We start from the raw sequence: 23,595 nt of genomic DNA, 5'->3' as shown, positions 1-23,595 counted from the left end.
GTGTTATTAAGCTATGACATTACTATTTTTTTAAATTTGTCATTTTCTTATTGATAAAACAATAGCACTCTGAAACTGGTAAGCAGTTGGTTTACAGTAGTACTTAAAGAAACTGTCGTACAAATCACAAATTCAAGGCAAAGGCAAGATTTTGTCATTAAAAAAATTGCAAATTCAAGGCAAGCTTTATGTGTATACAGATACAGTTCTATTCTAGCTTACATCTTCATTCTATTGGTAATGTTTCTACTTTAATTAGTTAAAAACATTGCTTGGTGAGGTGGACAATTAATGTCAAACATAAATTCTCTATCCAATCCCAATCCAGTCCAGCAAGAAATTAAGAAACCTGTAGGAGAAATAATAGTATGTTTTAAGAGCTCAAATAATATTTTACATTTGCTTTTTTCTCAGTCCAGCAGGAGTGACCAAACAGCAAATATTCAGAATTTTCTGGATAAAAATAATAATCACTGCATACTGATCTAACTTTGTATTCTCTCTGTTATGCGCTATTGGTGACCTTTAATTCAATTTGCAACTGGTTCTGTCTCCAGTCTTGCTGAAACTGAGCTGGTATTTTCAATGATCTCACTGTCCATCTGTCACTGCACCTTAACCCTTTGAATGTCAAGGTAACACTCAAAGTGCTGATTCATTGGTACACTGTTTACTTTCACTCAGCTTATAATATTCAATGCTATGTAGCAACATGCTTGGTATTGATGCTCAGTGTTTAGATTTACATGTACACTGATAGTTATCAACTTTTGAGCACCGCTGAAGTGAAATATCGACAATCGATAATGCTGTTACTGTGATGTTCGTCTGTTGGTGTTGTACTTTGTAATACTCATTTACACTCCGTCATTTCATCCGATATTGCTGTCTTTGTGCATTGTTGTTATTTAATATTGTTTCCAAGCTACTTTTCTTTGTGTTAATGTTTGAATTTTTTATTTAATTTGCTTTTGTGACTTTTTTTTATGAAAGTGTTCCCAACAATGAAATTTGTGAGTTACTGGAGAATACTAATGATACAGAGTATTTTGGTGAAAGCAGTTGCAGTTCGTTGATACACTGATTGAAAGTGAAGGCAGAATGGAAAATACACAGTACGTTCAAACGATTGCACCTGAAACCCTACAGTCGTTACCACATCCATATCACAAGGTGCCTGGACCACAGCATTCGCCGCCAGTGGAATCTTCTGCAAGTGAATATTTCAATTTGGTTCTCACTGCAGCATTAATTTAAAAAAAAACTGCCGCCGAAACAAAAACAACTGCTCAATTAGCCAATTTTTATCTACACATTGTGCTAATTTGTCCAGCCCATACAAAGAAGTGGTAGTCTGTCACAATAGCTAAGGTAAGAAGTTTTATAGCTTGCTTAATGGATTGAGACTCAACATAAGACCTACATTTTTATACTGGAGTACAAAAAACATCAAAGGCCTTCCACAGTTTGGCAAAACGTATTCTGTTACAAAAAACAAGTGTTAGATGACACAGAACTACATACATCCAGCAGACTAATGTACAGTACGATTATTATAATTATTCTCCATTTCATTTTTCTTATGTCGTTCATTCACAAATTTGTATACATTTTGTGAACATTAGTGAGCTTTCCTGAAATAAAGAGTACTGTTAATTACATGGAAACAAAATCAAATTTACATTATTTTTTAAATTTTTTTTTCTTCCCTTATAAACAATTTAACAAGAAGAAGTGTGACAATCTGCAAACTAAAGTGAAAAAGTATGACAATCTGGGCATGCCATAATAAACTCCATGGGTGGGTAAGTGGTATTTTTTCATATTTTTAACCTGAGTGCAGTATGATATAAGGGTGTGGAATATAAAAACAAATTAAATTTTTAGCACTCACCACTCATGCTCAAATTGGATGACTGCAAAATGTTTAAAACTACCTACTGGGAGCCAGAATAGTAAAACACCAGTAAAATAGCAAAGAATCCACAAACATACTCTAGCAGTCTTTCAAAATTGCTGATCTTGTAATAGGGAAAGCAGAAGGGACCCTGACTCCAGAAACTTCAATTTTGTTTTTCCTCAACTGTCGAATGGGGAAGAGGCATTGATATAAATCCAAAAAGAACCAAAACTCTACTGGACGCAGCATTCATGTCACAAGCCGGCTGACACTGTGAGGTAACCTTTACCAGTGGGGCAGGCTCTCATCACCACATATTACGAACCAGCCCATTCCTTGGATTCTGGCAGGTGGTGTACGAGGCGTGTTTTTTAGGTAACTACCTTTCAAAATTAAAAAAAGACGTGCTAAGTTATCTCAATAATTTTATTTTTACATGAAAGCCTGTACCTTAATCTACTTTTCTACATAATTTCCGTCAATATTTAGGCACTTGTGATAATGTTGAACCAGTTTTTGAATACCCTCCTCATAGAAGTCTGCCGCCTCACTTTTTAACCACTGCATCACCACTGTTTTGACTTCGTCGTCATCTTGAAGACGCTGACCGCCCAGGTGTTTCTTCAAGTGCAGGAACAGATGGTAGTCACTGAGCGCAAGACTGGGGCTGTACGGAGGATGACCTAGAGTTTCCCATCGAAAAGATGTGATGAGATCTTTGGTCTGATTCGCCACATGCGGACGGGCATTGTCTTGCAGCAAAACGATGCCCTTGCTCAACTTCCATGTCTTTTGTTCTGAATTGAACACGCAGATTGTGCAATGTCAAAAAATAAGCTGCTTCACTGATTGTCTCATTACGAGGCAGAAATTCCACAAGCAATACACCTTTTCTGTCGCAAAAAACTGTGCATATGATTTTCCGGGCAGAAATCGTTTGCTTAAACTTCACTTTTCTGGGTGAATCTGAATGTCGCCATTCCATGGACTGTTGCTTTGATTTTGGTGTGACGTAGGCCACCTACGTTTCATCGACCATAACAATTTGGCTTAAGAAATCATCACCACCGTTGTGGTACCACTCAAGGAAAGTCAATGCACTGTTTAAATGTTTGGTTTTGTGCACATCTGTCAACATTTTTGGTACCCAATGTGCACACAATTTTCGGTGATTCAAGTGCTCAGTCACAATTCCATACAAAACACTACGAGAAACATTAGGAAAGTCATCCCACAAGGAGGAAATCATAAAGCGTTTGTTTTCTCTCACCTTATTGTCCACTTCCTGCACCAAACTTTCATTAACGACCAAAGGACACCCACTCCGTTCTTCATCATGCACATTTGTGCGGTAATCTTAAATGCTCTCACCCACTTTCTTACCATTCCACCATTCACTCACTCATAATGTTTTCTCCGTAAACTGCACAGATCTCACGATGAATATCGATCGCTTTTAAGCCTTTAGCACTAAGAAATCTTACAACAGCCTGTACTTCACAGTCACAGGGACTCACGATTATCGGACGCATCTTAAACACTCAGTGCACAATGTAAACAAGGAAGAAATCAGACTGTAATCATGTAATGGCGTCAGTGCATAGACAACAGACGTAGGTACCCAGTGTGCAGGCGCAGAACGCCGAGCGCAGTGCTGTGGCCGCGGTGTGGCAAAATGGTACTTCCTTAAAAAACACTGGATGAGCTAGAGATGGCCTTGGAAATAAGTCTGAGAAATAAGTCACACCATTCAGTATTTAAACTACATGTTAGTAACATCCACTTATAGATACATGCGCAAGGTCTAATTGAAACCTTACAAAGTAACAGCAGTAAATCAAGTGACCAACTGAGATTCTGTTGCTTGACCTCAGTACTGTAACTGGCTATTGCTGCCTCTGCATAATGTGGAGGCTGATTCTGAAACAAGAGTTTTTCACAGTATGGCCTATCCTAATACTGATAGTTCTCTTCCAAAAAAATGTTGCTGTACATTGCACACATACCTATCATACATTATAGTTTGGTGAAAAAAGTTGAGTCCAGTAATTCACATCGCACTAAATAAATGCAGCACTCATTTTTTTTCACTTCAGATCATGCAGAGGCTCTTGAAGTAAATGACTAGGATTTTTCAGAATTTCAACATAAATTGTTCTGCAAAATAACATACCTCAGTAAATGCAGCAATGATTCACCAGGACAGGGAGTTTGACGAGCAGGGTAGAGGATGGGGAAAGTTGCAGTACTGGCTTTGACTGACAGTTGAGTAACAGAATCTGAACTGGTCAGTCACCGCACTTCTGTTACTTTGTAAGATTTCAGTTTGAACATGCCAAAATGATTTTACCAGGCTTGTTTCCTAGGCTACTTTTAACTCTTCTAGTTCTCCTGATGCCGGCCGGGGTGCCCGAGCGGTTCTGGGCACTACAGTCTGGAACCGCGCGACCGCTACGATCGCAGGTTCAAATCCTGCCTCGGGCATGGATGTGCATGATGTCCTTAGGTTGGTTAGGTTTAAGTAGTTCTAAGTTCTAGGGGACTGATGACCTCAGAAGTTAAGTCCTATAGTGCTCAGAGCCATTTGAACCATTTTTTTTTCTCCTGAAACTGATACACTACCTATCAGTGTCTGAGGAACAACCTGGAGCATAGCTGATAACTGGAACCTGCCTATCTGGTATCTGATCACGTACAGCGCCAGACACAACAGTTGTGTCATACGTGAAACACTGTATTTAAAAATATTGAGTATTTAAAAATATTGAATATATACTAGATGTAAGAGACACTCCTAAAACATTTTCAGGGTACTCTACTTAGACACATCACAGTTATAGAACTACTTTTATTTCAGTATTACCTGAACCAACAGATTCATTCAGTGTACTAAGCAGCTTCCACATCAAATAAGGGCCGCTAAGCATAATGCCCATGAGAACAAGAACAGGCCAAGAAAATCGGGACTGGCCAGCAGCTGCTTCCTGCTGCTCTTCTACCCTCGATGCAGCTTGGAGCCATATATCATCTTGACTAGGATCACACTTCAGAACACCTGGAACATTGCTCATCTGTAACATTACAGTGCTAAGCCTTATCTTTCTACAGGAAAACATTATTTTGTGCAGTGATTAACAAGTATTAGGCTACATATATGTGGTTGTAACAACTGAATTTTCAAAGGTTTGAAAAATAATGTGTCAAATACATACCTAATAAATAGAGGCATTTTTTATAAAGCCATTGGAGTGTGCGAAAAATTGTGAAAGCTGAGAACAGTTGACTAAAAACAGAACGTAGCCTCCCCATATTTTCTGCAACACTAAGTACAGCCCTGAATGAATTGTGTATTGCACCAAACGTTGATTCCAACATGAAAGTTACAGAACTGAATGCCTGGACCAAAGATTCTATAGACTGGAAAGCAGGCCGTGTACTTTCCTCTGCCACGCGTATGAACCTAAAAAAAATAAATAAATAAATAAATAGGAGCAAGTATTAGAAAATTAAGAAATCTGAAATGAAAAAACCTTTTTTCTACTTACAAACATAAAAATATAGCAAACAGAACTACTACACATGAAAGACAGAATGTAGAACTGACCTGCTTTCCAATTCTGGTCTTTGTAGGTATCCTCCATACCTATTCATACCAACACCATATCCTCCATAACCATATCCACCTCCATAACCCCCATATCCCGAATAACCACCATAACCACCATAACCCCCATAGCTTCCATAGCTGGACAATCCTGAGTATCCTCCATATGAACCATAGGATGGGTATGTACTTGACGTCATTGGTGCATAAGCTGATTGCCTGTATGTGCGAGATGGAACAGGTGGAGGTTGTTGCTGCACATTTCTTGTAGGCAAATTAGATGGTATAGATGTAGAAGGTACTGGAGCCCTGCTGTTGTGGAAAAGAGATTTATCATTAATACTTACATGAACTGAATTTACAACCATAGAAGTTTGTTGCAGTTAACAGAATATATTAATAGGAAAACTTTTAAAATAGGAAAAAAAACTCTATATTTGTTAACATTCTACTGCATATGTTATGTTCCCATGACTATGTCATTCTCACAGTGGTTCAAATCTCTCGAGCATGTTCTTCTTACGTGATTCCATTCAACAAAAAATGACAATGGAATGCGAATTTAAAGCTATGTTTATGGTTACTTAAAACTTTTTGTGCATCCTTTAACTGAATAATGAAACTTCCCCCCTGTTAGACGTAAAAGAGGTCCTGGTGGCCTTAATCTTGGCAGGTTAAATACATCGGTAAATAAATAAACATTATATTTAAATTGGTGGCTGCTCAACTCTGATGAATATCCCTCTACAGAAGTGAACAAAACAAGTTTTAGTTTGTAAATTGAGTTGTTCAATGAAACCTAATTGAGCACCTGAGGTGCATTGTCATTTTGGTAAAGTTATCTGTACTGTATCTAAAATCAAGCTACAAAAATGAATTATTTAGATGTCAGTAGCAAAAAGTTTCTGAAATTGCTAGCCTGGTGTAACCATTGGTACGACCTATGTCAAGTGCATAATTAATGTGTTTATCTTAGCTGCCAAACAATGTATAATTTCTACACACTTTTACAAAAGGCACACATGACTGCTTTTGCAACAAAGCTGTACTTCAACACAACAAAACCACAAAGCTTCAACCCAACCCCAACTGTAAAAATGTGACATTTCCATCCAGTAAGGACTTCTGAGTTTTAATGAAATAGTTTTGTTCATAATTTGTATCAGTGAATTACCACACCGAAAATATGTGTAGTCTGGTACTGTAGATAGATGTATAGCCTTTGGTCATTATTGTTTAATACTTTGATATGCTGAAACCCCATAAATAATCCCTGGATGGCATTTGGTGAAGATGGTTTGCCCAGACGCCTTCCTCCACATTTACAACACCAGCTGACATCCTACTACAAAATAAGCAACTGTTAACACTGGATATGTGATGCAAGTGGGTTGCATGTGGTAGTTCGGTGCAGCAGTTAGAACAATACCTAATGTCACGTCAGCTGCTTTGAGTTTTCTCCCAAGTCATTCCTGATTAAGTTACTTTTCACTAATTTATCTCAACCATAGTATTAATGGGAGGCAACTTGAAACACCGAATTCTTCTACATCTACATCTATAATCTGTAAAGCACTGGTCCCATTGTACCAGTTATTAGGGTTTCTTCTTGTTCCATTCACATATGGATCACAGGAAGAATGATTGCTTGGCTGTCTTTGTGCGTGCAGTAATTAGTCTAATCTTATCTTCAAGATCTCTATGTGAGTGATACATAGCGGGTTGTAGTATATTCCTAGAGTAATCATTTAAAGCCAGGTCTTGAAGCTTTGGTAATAGGCTTTCTCAGGATAGTTTACACCTACCTTCTTAGTCACACTATTCTACAGTAGAGGGTCAAAGTGTGAATATTCAAACACTTCTTCCTGCTTAGTGAAATGGAGAAAATTGTGTCGTTCTCTTTGAATTTGATGTTGATGTGGTCTACAGTGGGCTTCTCGAGGCACCATTACTTCAAAGGCAGTTCCTCAGAAAGCTCCACAAGTAGTTTTTTTTTCACTATTTTTCGCCATTACAAAATATAGCAGAGTATCCAAGAATGCTATGCACAGCAAATGGATAATTTTCTTACAGTATGCTCTGAAGATCATGATCTCAAACAACCTTGTAAATTTTCTTGATATCTGTATCAGTTTTCAAGATACAGAGATACAGATTCAAAGTTACCCTATTTCTACACGTCAAATTTGATAGGAGGCGAAATCTAAATAATGGATGGATTAGTGGATTTTATTGCAGATCTAGATTTCAGCTAAAAGTGTGGCTATCATCAGTGCGTTACACGTAGTCATGTAGACACAGCATAGAGCTATGGGACCAAACTGCTGAGGTCATCGGTCCCTAGGCTTACACAATATTTAACCAAACTTAAACTAACTTACACTAAGGACAACATACACATGCCCGGGGGTGGACTCGAACCTCCATGGGGGGAGCCGCGCGAACCGTGGCAACACGCCTAAGACCACACTGTTACGCAGCGCGGCACGACACATATTACAAACTAACTTTGTCATGTACGTACTTGAATCATTTTGACTGATGTTGAGTCTACATGACTATCTGCAAACCACTGATAATAGCTGCGCTGTTAGCTGAAATCTCGATCTGCAATAAAATACAGATGACATTACGACCAACGCTTACGTTCTTTCTTGTCCTGGATTACGTCTCGGTCATTGGGCGAATCATTCCAATACAATCGAACCTGATGACCTTTAGTAATGTTACAGCTGAAATATAACAATCACGGGTGAACCAAGAACGAGTGTCGAAGTTGTAGGAAAATCGGAAAGTTTTTCTCTCCAAAAAACAGGCTACAAAGAAAACATCAGAGCGTATATTATTTGTGGTTAACATTCAAACGACACAGAAGGAGCTAATCATCTTCTGAAGTCGTGCGACGGTCAAAATGTGTCTCCACACCAAACGCGCAGCAATACGGCGCAGGATCGACTTGTTCTGTGTGCTGAGATGTCAATAGTCAAATGCGCCAAACTAAACTATAAAATGGAGTGCAGGCCAACACAGGAACAGTCGGCGCTTCAAAAGAAGTGGTTGCTTGGTAACTGAGTCTTGAATGTGTGAGGTGATATTTAACACGTTGACCGCCGCGAGTCCGCCGTCGGAAGCAGCAGAGATCCAAGCCTGGCACCATGTGCCCGACAGCGACCACACGCTCCACCATGTTCAGTACAGTATAAAGTGCAGAACATGTATTAATTTTGTATTTCTAAGTGATCTGATGTGGGTATACAGAAAATCGGGTACAATATATTGTCCAACATTTAGAACTGTTTTTTCTAACTTTACACACCGTCGAATATTATCAAACGATCTTTCACAAAGGCCAAACAAATTCTGGTGGCCATATGAAAAGGCTTGATGCCCGTTTAGTGCCCAGTCACTGGAACTGAGTCCGCCCCGGTAGCTGAGTGGTCAGCGTGACAGACTGTCAATCCTAAGGGCCCGGGTTCGATTCCCGGCTGGGTCGGAGATTTTCTCCGCTCAGGGACTGGGTGTTGTGTTGTCCTAATCATCATCATTTCATCCCCATCGACGCGCAGGTCGCCGAAGTGGCGTCAAATCGAAAGACCTGCACCAGGCGAACGGTCTACCCGACGGGAGGCCCTAGCCACACGACATTTCCATTATACTGGAACTGAAACTATAAGTAGCACAGCAAAAGCAGAAAAGCTCAACTCCCTTCTCACACGCAAAGGAAAATCCACGAGAATTACCACAATTTAATCCTCGTACCACTGAAAAGATGAGGGAAATAAGTTTAAGTGTCGGTGGTGTTGAAAAACAGCTGAAATCGTTAAAACTGAACAAATCTCCAGGGGGCCGATGGAATCCTTACTTACGAATTAGGGGCGTAGTTATTAACTATAATGTATCGTAGATCCCTCAAATAACAACCCGTGTCCAGTAGAGGGAAGAAAGCACAGGTCACAGGCGTTACAAGAATAGTGGAAGTGATTCACACAACTACTGTTCAATATCGTTGACAGCGATCTATTGTACAGTCTTACATTTTCTGAGCTGGAACATAATGAGGTAGCTCAAACAGTATGACCTCCACCATACTAACAAGTATTAATTTTGGAAACATCTGTATCATCTGAAACCCAACTCTCACTTTTTTCATATGACACACTGAAAACTTTGGACCAAGACAGAGTTTTCGAAAAGTATTTCACTCAGTACCAAATACACGGCTATTCTCAAAAGCATGATCATATGAGGCATCTAGCGAAATTTGTGAATGGACTGAGATATTTTGGTAGCGAGGACGTATCATGTTATCTTGGATGGAAAGTCACTGTCGGTTGCAGAAGTAGGCTACTTTGGGTGTGCCCCAGGGCAGTGTGTTGGACCTCTTGATGTTCATGTTGTTTATTAATGACCTTGCGGACATTATTAATAGTAACCTCAGACTTTTTGCACATAATGCAGTTATTTACATTGAAGTACCGCCTGAAAGAAGCTGCATGAATGTTCATTCAAATGTTGATAAGACTTCAAAATGATGCGAAAACTGGCAACAAGCTTTAAATGTTCAGAAATGTTAAACTGTGCACTTCACAAACTAAAAACAAAGTAGTATCCTAATACTATAGCAACAATCAGTCACAGTTGGAATCGGCCGACTCATACAAATATCTAGATGTAACACTTAGTACGGATATGAAATGGAATGATCACTTAGGTTCGGTCGCGGGTGAAGCAGGTGATAGACTTCGTTTTATTAGTAGAATACCGGGAAAATACAGGATACTGGGGAAATGCAGTCAGTCTACAAAGGAGGTTGCTTACAAATCACTGGTACGGCCCATTCTGGAATACCGCTCAAGTGTGAGGGACCCGTACCAAATAGTACTAAGAGGGGATATTGAACGTATACAGGGAAGGGCAGCACGAATGGTCACACGTTTGTATAGTAGGAGAGTGTGACAGAGATGCTGCAGAAACTGAAGAGAGACGTAAACTATTCCGTGAAAGTTTCAAGAACCGGCATTAAATGATCTTAGGAATATATTACAACTCCCCCACTTATCGCTGGCATACGGATCTTGAGTGTAAGATTATATGAATTACATCACCCAAAAAGGAATTTAAACAACCATTCTTCCCACATACGTGAATGGAACGGTTAGAAACCCTAATATATGGAACAATGAGACGCACCCTCTGCCTTGTACTTCAAAATGGTTTGCCGAGTGTAGGAGTACATCGAACGACAACGGAGCATGTGGTCGCTGGCGGACGCACGGCGTCTGTCGTGAAAAACCATGCTATGTCCACCGGCAGTCTCGCGGATTCGCTACCCATCGTTGGGTGGTGATTGTATCGTGTGCGAACTATGTGCATTGTATAGTGTTTGTGCTCTAAAAAACCTTTCAGGCTGAAGATTAGAATTTCAATTTTATTTTACTCTGAGGTGACACATGTCGCGGTATAGCGATACGCTGTTTTGGCGGAGCTGTCGTTTATACTCGGGTGATTCATGTGAAACGGTTTCCGACGTGATTATGGCAGCACGACGGGAATTAACCGACTTTGAAAAGGGGAATGATGGTTGGAGCTAGACGCATTGAGCATTACAATCTATAATAAATTCAATATTCCGAGAGCTACAGTGTCAATAGCGTGCCGAGAAAACCAAATTTCAGGACACCATGGACAACGCAGTGGCCGATCATCTTCACTTAACGACCGAGAGCTGCTGCGTTTTCGTAGTGGTGTGTGCTAAAAGACAAGCAACCCTGCGTGAAATTACAGCAAAAATCAAAGTGGGATGTATTCGTTAAGAAGGTGCGGCGAAATCTGGCGTTAATGTACTACGGCAGCAGACGAGTGCAGCGCCTCTCCTGGGCTCGTGACCAGATCGGTTGGACCCTATATGATTGGGAAATCTTGGCCTGGTCAGGTGACTCCCGACTTCAGTTGACACGAGCTGATGGTGGTGTTTGAGTGTGGCGCAGACGCCACGAATCCGTGGACCCAAATTGTCAACAAGGCTCTTTGCAAGCTGGTGGTGACTCCACAATGGCGTGGCTGTGTTTACATGGAAAGGACTGGATCCTCTGGTCCAACTGAACCGATCACTGACTAGAAATTGTTATGTTCGACTACCTGGAGACCATTGCAGCCTTCCATAGGCTTCGTGTTTCCAACCAATGATCGAAATTTTATGAATGACAATGTGCCATGTCACCGGGTCACAATTGTTCGCAATAGGTTTGAAGAACATTCTGGACAATTCGAGCGAACGATCTGTCCACCATTGCCCGATACGAATCCCATAGAACATTTCGGGACATAATCGGGGTGTCAGTTCGTGCACAAAATCATGCACCGGCAACACATTTGCATTATGGACGGCTAAAGAGGCAGCAAGGCCCAATATTTCTGTGGGGGCTACCAACGACACATTGCGTCAATGCCACGTCGATTTGCTGCACTACGCTGTGGAAAAGGAGGTCCGACACGATATTAGGAGTCATCGTGTGTACTCACAACATACTCATATGTTATGTAACGTCGCAAATGGAGTAATCATTCTGTGTCACTAATCTGTTGCAGCCACCTGTAACTTTTATAAACAGTGGAAAACTGTTACTGCGTCCATGTTTTCAGCCTGTTCCTTTAACCTCCATGAGCTCACAGTACTAACAGCTTTGTAATGACAATTTTTCACATCGATACCTCCATATATAGTCAATAAAGAGTAATAGACGACTTTCAATCATTAAGAGACATGCACTGAGCATTGTTTCTATTCTTGGACAATTTCAACAGATTTATCAAGCTCTTACGTGCAATCCCCAATAGCCAGAAAGCATATAGTAATGTCAACTAGTGAAACTTCCTGGCAGACTAAAACTGTGTGCCGGACCGAGACTCGAACTCGGGACCTTTGCCTTTCGCGGGCAAGCGCTCTACCAACTGAGATACCCAAGCACGACTCACGCCCCGTCCTCACAGCTTTAATTCCGGCAGTACCTCGTCTACTACCTTCCAAATTTCACAGAAGCTCTCCTGCAAACCTTGCAGAACTAGCACTCCTGGAAGAAAGGATATTGCGGAGACATGGCTTAGTCACAGCCTGGGGGTTGTTTCTAGAATGAAATTTTTACTCTACAGCGGAGTGTGCGCTGTTTGAAACTTCCTGGCAGATTAAAACTGTGTGCCGGACCGAGACTCGAACTCGAGTTCGAGTCTTGGTCCGCCACACTGTTTTAATATGCCAGGAAGTTTCATGCCAGCGCACACTCCGCTGTAGAGTGAAAATTTCATTCTATGTCAACCAGTCTCTGAAATGTAATTTTCCAGTAATTTGCGTCTTTTTAATTACAAACGTGAAGCTGGGCCACGTTTTGTAAACGTTATTCGTGTGTGCTGCGTGTGTAAAAAACGTGAAGCTGGGCCACGTTTTGTAAACGTTATTCGTGTGTGCTGCGTGTGTAATTAAGATGATGAGGTTAAAAGTGACATCCATAGACTGGAATAGCACTCACATAGTGCATATTGAAAAGTGTATCAAGCTTGCGTTCGAAAACATAAACGCACGATATTTCGTCAGGCAGAACTACACAGCTCTGCAGCAAATGAATAACATAAACAAAACTGGGTCCAACTAAGAACGCTTGTAATCTGCCATCTGAAGATGGATTTGTAAAGATAAATCCGAAACCGGTCATGGTCTGAAGATAATAAACCTTTTTAAACCATACATGTGGCTGGTAGCTGTTTTTTATATAAATTATAAACCTTAAGAGCTACTTCAGTCGCCACTTACTCCAGGGAATAACTATAAAATCGAGCAAAATTTATGTCGAGATCTACAAATCGTTTCAAGTGTGAACTCTGAAAATATTTAGCTGCCATTGCAATTGTGCCTTTGCAGCAATTACGAAAACACGTTACGAGGGAACTATTTTATTTTTTTATCCGATAATGTAAGTTATCTTGTTTCGTTTACGGGTCCGTTCACTCGGTCGAGGCCACAGCCGATAGGCTCACACGAGCCGAAACCTATCATGTAATTAGGCGGGCGGATATCGCTACAAGATTGGTGTGGGTAAAAAAAAAAGTGTCTCGCTGGGTGATGCAAAAACAGATTTAAAAAAGTGCCTGTGTCTTTCTTCGAAGAACTCTACTGATTTTGTGCACCACGGTGTTACAGTGGGTAGGACATGGTCATCGCTTCATGTCAGAAACGAAAAGTCAAAGCACTTGGTCGCAGCCATGGCCCTCCACTACCAACACACTCGTGTTCATCTGCTGAAAAGAATATGACCTGTAATATGAATGCGTTCGTATCTTATTTCGGACATGTCCCAAAGAACAGACACCACGCACTCATGTAACTGATTCGCCTCGACGGTCAATGAATCCACCACCTGCACGGCGGATGCACAATTACGTTCGACCTCTTGCAGGAATCTCAAAGCAACGAGCATAGCGGACATGGACGGGGACTATGGCCAAGTGGCGCCAGGTGGGAATGTGGATCGGACGAGAGGCGTACTGGGATAGCGTATATCGCAATTACGCGGACTATGTCCGAGTGGCACAGAGGTTAACGCAACTGCCAAGTAAGCAGGAGACCCCGTGTTCGATTCCTGGCACACATTTTCACTCGTCGCAGCTGATTCCGCATAAATTCCCAATGCAGCTGACACCAATAGTTCCTTCCCTCTCCAGCTTCAATTTGCATATTACTGTCTGTGTCTGTAAGGTCACTAAGTGAGCTCTCTTACAGAATCGGTCAACTCTTACAAACAACTGAGTGTAACAATCTGTAGGGACAAGAAATGGAACGATCATATAGGCTCACTCATGGGTAAAGCAGGTGGCAGAGTGCAGTTCATTGGTAGAATACTAGAGAAATCCAAACAGTCTACAATGGACACTGCATACAAACTCGTGCGATTCATTCTAGAATATTGCGCAAATGTGAGGAGCCTGTACCAAATAGTATTAACAGGCGACATTGAAAGGATACAAAGATGGACACCACGAATGGTCACAAGTTTGTTCGATCCATGGGAAAGTGTCACGACGATGTTGAAAGAACTGATCTAGAGGACGCTTGAAAATGAGGTAAGTATCCCGCAAAAACCTACTTAGAACATTTCTAGAATCTAGGAATGGACTGCAACCCCGTACATACCACACCCACAGCGATCGCGAAGACAAGATTACACTAATTACCCCACACACAGAAGCGTTTAAGCAACCATGCTTCTCGCATCCTTTGCCGTGCACTTCACAGTGGTTTCCAGAGTATACGTGTAGATGCAGATGGATTACCAAGCAAAGGAAGAAATACAAGTTGAGTGTTCAGGACTAACTGAACGAAAAATTCGTGAAAGAGTCCCTAATTGCAAAAGAAACTAATCTGGTTGCAGGACAATGAATTTGTCCACATGAATCCTTTAATAGCGAGAGTTTAATGTTCTGTCGACGACGGAGTCATTAGAGACTAAGCACATTGCCAGTTTGAAGAACGATGGCAAAGAAAATATTCACACCCTCTTACAGGAACTAACGTGACATATAGTAAGCCAATTTGTATATGACTAATATGGAAAAGCCAATTACGACAGAAGTCTAAAAAAAAAAAAAAAACAGCAACGAGCTCCATTCAAATTGTCAGAACAGGTCTATACCTAGCAGAATGTGGGGTAGACGATTTAATTCATTTAACTTGTTCATATTTCAAAGTTTGTGCATAATGGCAAAAACCACGTTTTTGAGCACTTTTATCTCAGTTTCTTTTTGTATAGTAGAAATAGAGACTGATCAGTCAAAACATTATTACCACTGCCATGTTTCGATTCAGAGGCCCGCTTGTTTTCGGGCATGTAGTGGTACGCCCAAGACTCATCACCAGCGAGGAATCCTTTCAAAAAGTCATGCCTATCTGCGGTGTAACACGTTAAGTGATCCAACTCCATTATCATTTACTAGCCCTCATGTTCTCAGGAACCCAGCGAGCACTAACTTTAGGAAATTTCAATGCGTCGTGAACAGTGTCGTACACCGCATCATAGGAAATGTTGAATTGCTGCTATAAGGTTCGCAGTTGAATACGCCGGTCGTTCAGAATTGCTGCCTCAATGGTCCGACTTTTTGCGGGGTTGCAACTGTTACAGGGCACCCGGAGAGTGGCGAATCACTAAGGTTTACATGGCCCTCTTGGAAGAATGCACACCACCTGGAGACATTGCTACCGTCCATAGAGTCGTCCCCATACATGCAACGCATGCCTCTGGGAATTTCACTCCGTTGATGCCCTTTAGCCCACAAATACTGAAATACATTTCGCTTATCTTCAGAAGTTGACGACAGTAACATGCGCACCATGTTTGTTTCGTATTCCAGCATTCTCTCGCTAGAGCTGCACATGAAAACAAAGTACCCTCTGTAGTACACACTTCAAATTATATCCTTGTGAAATTTCAGCACTCCAGTTGCAATACCAGGAGCCGGCCGGAGTGGCCGTGCGGTTCTAGGCGCTACAGTCTGGAACCGAGCTACCGCTACGGTCGCAGGTTCGAATGCTGCCTCGGGCATGGATGTGTGTGATGTCCTTAGGTTAGTTAGGTTTAATTAGTTCTAAGTTCTAGGCGACTGATGACCTCAGAAGTTAAGTCGCATAGTGTTCAGAGCCATTTGAACCATTTTGCAATACCAGGAGAGGGAAAAATCATTGAGCGTTACTTTTCAGATCATCCCCCGTACTTTGCAAAAGGTGGGGTAGAAGATTATTTCTACATCTCGTTCATATGACTGGAAAGATTGAAGAACAAAGCTTTGCCAACAAAAGTTACGTTGGTTTATTTTTCTTTGGTCAAAATCTTTGAAAATTTTGGAGTTTTAGTTTTTTCAAAAAATCAGTTTCTGTGCTCCAAGCGCTTTGGCGTGTATTTCCTTTTCAAAAGAGCATAAAATTCTCTACAAATTTGATAACTACCACTTCTTTCCGTTCGCAGGTTTTCAAATTTTGTGCAAAGTGGCAAAGTACCTAGTTTTTGGACACTTATTTCAAGTTTCTGTTTATATAGTATAAAATACCTTCTAGAACATTTCACTATGCGGTGTTCAGTTACGTACTACGTGTGCAATCTGGTGATTCCTGGGAATCCATTTATTGTGATTCATACGTCACTATACGTCACATAACGTCAAACAGGCGAAATACTCTCAGACTTCAAGAAGAATATAATAATTCCAATACCAAAGAAAGCAGGTGTCGACACATGTGAAAATTACCGAACTATCAGTTTAATAAATCACTGCTGCAAAATACTAACACGAATTCTTTACAGACGAATGGAAAAGCTAGTAGAAGCCGACCTCGGGGAAGATCAGTTTGGATTCCGTAGAAATACTGGAACACGTGAGGCAATACTGACCTTACGACTTATCTTAGAAGAAAGATTAAGGAAAGGCAAACCTACGTTTCTAGCATTTGTAGACTTAGAGAAAGCTTTTGACAATGTTGACTGGAATACTCTCTTTCAAATTCTGAAGGTGGCAGGGGTACAATACAGGGAGCGAAAGGCTATTTACAATTTGTACAGAAACCAGATGGCAGTTATAGGAGTCGAGGGACATGAAAGGGAAGCAGTTGTTGGGAAGGGAATAAGACAGGGTTGTAGCCTCTCCCCGATGTTATTCAGTCTGTATATTGAGCAAGCAGTAAAGGAAACAAAAGAAAAATTCGGAGTAGGTATTAAAATCCATGGAGAAGAAATAAAAACTTTGTGGTTCGCCGATGACATTGTAATTCTGTCAGAGACAGCAAAGGACTTGGAAGAGCAGTTGAACGGAATGGATAGCGTCTTGAAAGGAGGATATAAGATGAACATCAACAAAAGCAAAACGAGGATAATGGAATGTAGTCGAATTAAGTCGGGTGATGCTGAGGGAATTAGATTAGGAAATGAGACACTTAAAGTAGTAAAGGAGTTTTGCTATTTGGGGAGCAAAATAACTGATGATGGTCGAAGTAGAGAGGATATAAAATGTAGACTGGCAATGGCGAGGAAAGCGTTTCTGAAGAGAAATTTGTTAACATCGAGTATAGATTTAAGTGGCAAGAAGTCAGTTCTGAAAGTATTTGTATGGAGTGTAGCCATGTATGGAAGTGAAACATGGACGATAAATAGTTTGGACAAGAAGAGAATAGAAGCTTTCGAAATGTGGTGCTACAGAAGAATGCTGAAGATTAGATGGGTACATCACATAACTAATGAGGAAGTATTGAATAGGGCTGGGGAGAAGAGAAGTTTGTGGCACAACTTGACCAAAAGAAGGAATCAGTTGGTAGGACATGTTCTGAGGCATCAAGGGATCACCAATTTAGTATTGGAGGGCAGCGTGGAGGGTAAAAATCGTAGAGGGAGACCAAGGGATGAATACACTAAGCAGATTCGGAAGGATGTAGGATGCAGCAGGTACTGGGAGATGAAGAAGCTTGCACAGGATAGAGTAGCATGGAGAGCTGCATCAAACCAGTCTCGGGACTGAAGATCACAACAACACAACAACGTCACTAGTGTAGTTAAGCTCAAGTGCAGTTCAGCCCTAACTCATTATTATATATAAACGTCATTTGCTCTTTGTTGTTCACGTGCAGTTACGGTAGAAATCGTAACACTAAAAAATATTTAATGTTGAGTAATGAAATATCGGGAATACATCGAAGACTTTCGGTACAGTACGAGAACAGTGTTTTGCCACAACGGAGTGTCTACGAATGGATTGAAAAATTCCGAAATGGTCGTACAAATGTTACACATGATGAAAGAGCGACCGTTTATCATCACAAATGAAGAAACCATTGAGCATTCACGTGAAATGATTCTCTTAGACAGACGAACAGGAGCACCAAATGCTTCCTGATGCCCTCATGAAAGAATGTTCTCGGTTGAGATGCGAGCCAGGAATGCACCGTTTCTTTCACTGCTTCGTCCGAGGCAAATCGACGGCCCCTTCATGCCTGTTTGAGTGGCCCAAACAAGTTGTAGTCAGGACGGGCAAGATCGGGGCTATATGGAGGATGATCCAGTACGTCAACTTAAGAGTTTCTGGAGCGTTTCAGCAGTGTGAGCAGCAGTATGCGGACGGGCATCGTCGTGCAACAATACACCACCTTTTGACAGCAATCATCGGCTTTAGCCTGGCAGTATGCATCTCACTGTAACGTACTCTGTTTGTTGATGTTCCAGTACTGGACCTTGGGCGTCCCAAAAATCCTTAAGCATCAGTTTTCCTGCGGACGGTTGGGTCTTGAACTTTTTTTGCACGGCGAATTTGGATGTTTCCATTCCATACTCTGCCGTTTACTCCCCGGCTCGTAACGATGGATCCATATTTCGCCACCAGTTATGATCCTGTCTAAGAAGTTGTCCCCTTCGTTACGATAGCGATCCGAATGTTTTTTTGCATATGTCCAAGTACGTTTGTTTATGCAACTGTGTGAGTTGTTTGGGACCCATCTTGCACAAACTTTATGAAACCCAAGTCTGTTGTGGATCATTTCGTAGGCAGAACAGTACTAATTTGCAGACGACGTGCCACTTCGTCAATAGTTAATCGTTCGTCTAAGAGAATCAGTTCACGTGAACGCTCAATGGTTTCTTCATTTGTGATGGTAAACGGTCGTCCGGCTCTTTCATCATGAGTAACACTTGTGCGACCATTTCGAAATTTTTCAATCCATTCGTAGACACTCCGTTGTGGTAAAACACTGTTCCCGTACTGTACCGAAAGTCTTCGATGAATTTCGGCCCCTGATACGCCTTCCGACCACAAGAAACGGATCACTGAACGTTGCTCTTCTTTGTTGCAAATAGACAGCAGAGCAGCCATGATTAAACAGCACGGCAGCGATAACGAAACTAACCTAGCAGCTTGAAAATTGCAAAGATATAACAACAAATAAACAAAGCATGCATCATCAACGTAAAACGACAGTACTACCAAAATAAACAAAAATATAACTAAATTGACTTACCCTCGTACAATAGCAATTTCACATGCTGTATAGGGTGGGTGGTCAGAAACAGTCTGAAAAGCTTGTAAGGATGTTGCAGTGTTAGTTGTGCTGGTAATTAATTGTTAAGAAAAGCTTTCGATACGTTGCTCCGTTACCGAAGTTGAAGTGTCCAACCAGGCCGTAGCGCATGCAAATTCAAGCGGCCCTGCAGAACGGTGTCGTCAAACATGTTCTTCTTTCGCTTTCTTAAAAGCGAACAAGAGAGCTATACAAACATGCATATGGGACGTTAGTAAGGATCGAACCTGGGCTAAAGACTGAGCAGCCTCGTGCGCTGTTATCTAAGCTATGAGCACAATCATCATCATCATCATCATCATCATCATCATCATCATCATCATCATCATCATCATCATCGTCATCATTATGTATCTGACAGGCCGCTTGAATTTGTTGCGCAACGGCCTGACTGGCTAACTTCAGTGCTAATTATCTCTGAAACAGCGCAACATATCGATTTTTTCTTAACAATGATTTCTCAGTACACACTATCCTGCAACACTGTTACAAGCTTTTGAGACTGTGTCTGGCCACCTTGTATATACTGGCCGTGCGGCAAAGTGAGATGTTCAGTTCCAATGTATAACATATACTGATGAGCCAAAACATTGTGACCACCTGCTTACATAGCTTGTTTGCACGTCTTCGGAACGAAATACATCACTGATTCTGTGTGTCAGGAATCCATTAGTTTGTTGGGAGGTTTGTAAAGGTATGTAGCATTAAATGTTTACGCACAGGTCATATAATTCGTGAAAATAGCGGGCCGTAGATTTGCGTACGCCGTGATAGCGCCCGATCGCGACCTATGTTGGTTCCATGCTGCTGAAAGGTAACATCAGTGTCGTGGAAGACACCAAGCATGAAGAGGGTTGGTTGGGTCATCAGTCTCATCGGATTAGGGAAGAATGGGGAAGGAAGTCGGCCGTGCCCTTTCAAAGGAACCATCCCGGCATTTGCCTGGAGCGATTTAGGGAAATCACGGAAAACCTAAATCAGGATGGCCGGACGCGGGATTGAACCGTTGCCCTCCCGAATGCCAAGCATGAAGAGATGCGGCGTTTTTTTCAATTACCACCTCAGGTCCCAGGGCCCTTGCAAGCGCAGGAGAATGTCTCTCATAGCACAATACGAGGTGCATTCAAGTTCTAAGGCCTCCGATTTTTTTTCTAATTAACTACTCACCCGAAATCGATGAAACTGGCGTTACGATTCCATGGCAGCGCCGAAGGCTTCTTTAGGAGTCTGTTTTGACCACTGGAAAATCGCTGAGGCAATAACAGCACGGCTGGTGAATGTGCGGCCACGGAGAGTGTCTTTCATTGTTGGAAAAAGCCAAAAGTCACTAGGAGCCAAGTCATGTGAGTAGGGAGCATGAGGAATCACTTCAAAGTTGTTATCAGGAAGAAACTGTTGCGTAACGTTAGCTCGATGTGCGGGTGCGTTGTCTTGGTGAAACAGCACACGCGCAGCCCTTCCCGGACGTTTTTGTTGCAGTGCAGGAAGGAATTTGTTCTTCGTAGGATGCACCTGTTACCGTAGTGCCCTTTGGAACGCAATGGGTAAGGATTACGCCCTCGCTGTCTCAGAACAGAGACACCATCATTTTTTCAGCACTGGCGGTTACCCGAAATTTTTTTGGTGGCGGTGAATCTGTGTGCTTCCATTGAGCTAACTGGCGCTTTGTTTCTGGATTGAAAAATGGCATCCACGTCTCATCCATTGTCACAACCGACGAAAAGAAAGTCCCATTCATGCTGTCGTTGCGCGTCAACATTGCTTGGCAACATGCCACACGGGCAGCTGTGTGGTTGTCCGTCAGCATTCATGGCACCCACCTGGATGATACTTTTCGCATTTTAAGGTCGTCATGCAGGATTGTGTGCACAGAACCCACAGAAATGCCAACTCTGGAGGCGATCTGTGCAACAGTCATTCGGCGATCCCCCAAAACAATTCCCTCCACTTTCTCGATCATGTCGCCAGACCGGCTTGTGCGAGCCCGAGGTTGTTTCGGTTTGTTGTCACACGATGTTCTGCCTTCATTAAACTGTCGCACCCACGAACGCACTTTCGACACATCCATAACTCCATCACCACATGTCTCCTTCAACTGTCGATGAATTTCAATTGGTTTCACACCACACAAATTCAGAAAACGAATGATTGCACGCTGTTCAAGTGAGGAAAACGTCGCCATTTTAAGTATTTAAAACAGTTCTCATTCTCGCCGCTGGTTGTAAAATTCCATCTGCCGTACGGTGCTGCCATCTCTGGAACGTATTGACAATGAACGCGGCCTCCTTTTAAAACAATGCGCATGTTTCTATCTCTTTCCAGCCCGGAGAAAAAAAATCGGAGGCCTTAGAACTTGAATGCACCTCGTACCACTCCCAGCAGCCTGCGTCTGTAGCGCACTGCACGGTTCGAGCCACCGTTCATCTCTATGACAGCCTTTGTGAAGACGACCATCGACCTGGTGTAGCAAAAATGTGATTCACCTGAAGAGCCGACATGTTTCCACTGATCGACGGTCGAATTCCGATGTTCGCGTGCCCTTTGCAATCGTAATTAGCAATGTCGTTGGGTCAACATGTGAACGCGTAGGGGTGGTGGGCTGCGGATCTCGATCTTCAACAGTGTGCGACGAACGGCGTCCAGCAAAACACTTATGCGTGCACCAGCATTGTGTTCTTTCGGCAGAGACGCCACCATCTGTCCTCCTTTACAGAGCAGACAAGCCTCCGAACCCCACGTTCTGTGAACAGTCGTGGACGTCCAACCATTTAACGCCAAGTAGTGGTTTCACTGTCCTACCTCTTTCCGTAGATGTTCACGACCATAGCACCCCGTGCGAGGTGGCGCATTGCTTAGCACACAGGACTCGCATTCGAGAGGACGGGTTTGACCCGCATCCGACCATCCTCAGTTAGATTTTCCGTGAGTTTCCTAAATCGCTTCAGGCAAATGCCGGATGGTTCTTTTGAAAGGGCACGGCAGATCTTTTCCTCCATCCTTCTCTAATCCGATGGGACCGATGATCTCGCTGTCTGGTCCCCTCCCCCAAACCAACCAACAGTAGCACTTGAACGTTAGAACAGCTTCGGCGTTTTCGAGGTACTCGTTCATAGGCTCTGCGTAGTACTCGTTCACAGGCTATGCGTAATAATGATCAACCATTTGTCAAAGTTTATTATCTCAATGGATTTCCCCATTTGCAGCCCATTCTTCGCTAGGGTGATCTCCCATCCGTGTCTGCTCCACTTAAGCTTTTGTTATCGCGACTAGTGCCCGTAACGCCACCAGGAGGCATTCTTCGGCAAACGAGGAATATTTCGAGCAATACGTAGCGATCTCTTTTAAAATCACATTCAATTATTTTAATGTACAATGATAGCGCTTATCCGGAACACAGAACTGTTTTATTATTATCTATGGCTGAAAGTGAAGACATTATCTATGAGTAATGTATGACGTCATTGTATCATCTGCTACACTAGACCCCAAAGTTTTAATCCACTAAATGAACACGACGCCAATCTTGTAAACGAAGAATATACACATGATTAAAAACACACACATGTGGAATGAATGTAATTAGTCCACACTTGGTCAAAAAATATGGATTAAATGACAACATGCGAACGGAACAGAACAAAGGATTTGCGGAGAAAAGCCTATCGACACACAAGATTCACATGCAAGAACTTTTATTAGGGCATAAATTCAATTCCAATGACAACACAAACATGGCACGGTTAAAAGTACCAACCATATCAAAGAATGCGTTATCGACTGTTGCAGATTTGCCTTCGATCCACAGAAGCAATCGATTGTATGGATATGGCATGTTTATAGAATGTTAACGTTTCAAATTTTTGTCCGCGGAGTCGTGAAATGACATAGTCCATTCGTAAAACCGTAAAACGCTGCAATTTACGTGAATTTTGCGAATAAACCATAAAAGTTGGCAGGTTTGTATTTCTATAAGCAGACAAATATTCCCTTTAATTT

The 23,595-nt window shown here is 42.0% G+C and overlaps 1 protein-coding gene across 4 annotated transcripts in view; it reads right to left on the bottom strand.

Moving 5' to 3' along the window:
* The window catches only part of LOC126092322 (probable peroxisomal membrane protein PEX13), an 86,274-nt gene that overhangs the window by 15,941 nt on the left and 46,738 nt on the right, over positions 1-23,595 (bottom strand). For 3 of the 4 annotated variants that reach the window (XM_049907854.1, XM_049907857.1, XM_049907856.1), the window contains exons 2-4: positions 5,505-5,816; positions 5,113-5,360; positions 4,764-4,955 (exon numbers count right to left, since the gene is read on the bottom strand). In XM_049907854.1, the coding sequence (XP_049763811.1) occupies positions 4,764-4,955; positions 5,113-5,360; positions 5,505-5,816 (752 nt within the window). Of the gene's footprint in view, positions 1-4,763; positions 4,956-5,112; positions 5,361-5,504; positions 5,817-7,885; positions 7,922-23,595 lie in introns of those variants that run through there. The other variant, XM_049907858.1, reaches the window with a different exon arrangement.

Source organism: Schistocerca cancellata, chromosome 7 (genome assembly GCF_023864275.1).
Source record: "Schistocerca cancellata isolate TAMUIC-IGC-003103 chromosome 7, iqSchCanc2.1, whole genome shotgun sequence".
Classification (NCBI taxonomy): Eukaryota; Metazoa; Arthropoda; class Insecta; order Orthoptera; family Acrididae; genus Schistocerca; species Schistocerca cancellata.
This window is presented reverse-complemented; position numbering and strand designations above follow the sequence as displayed.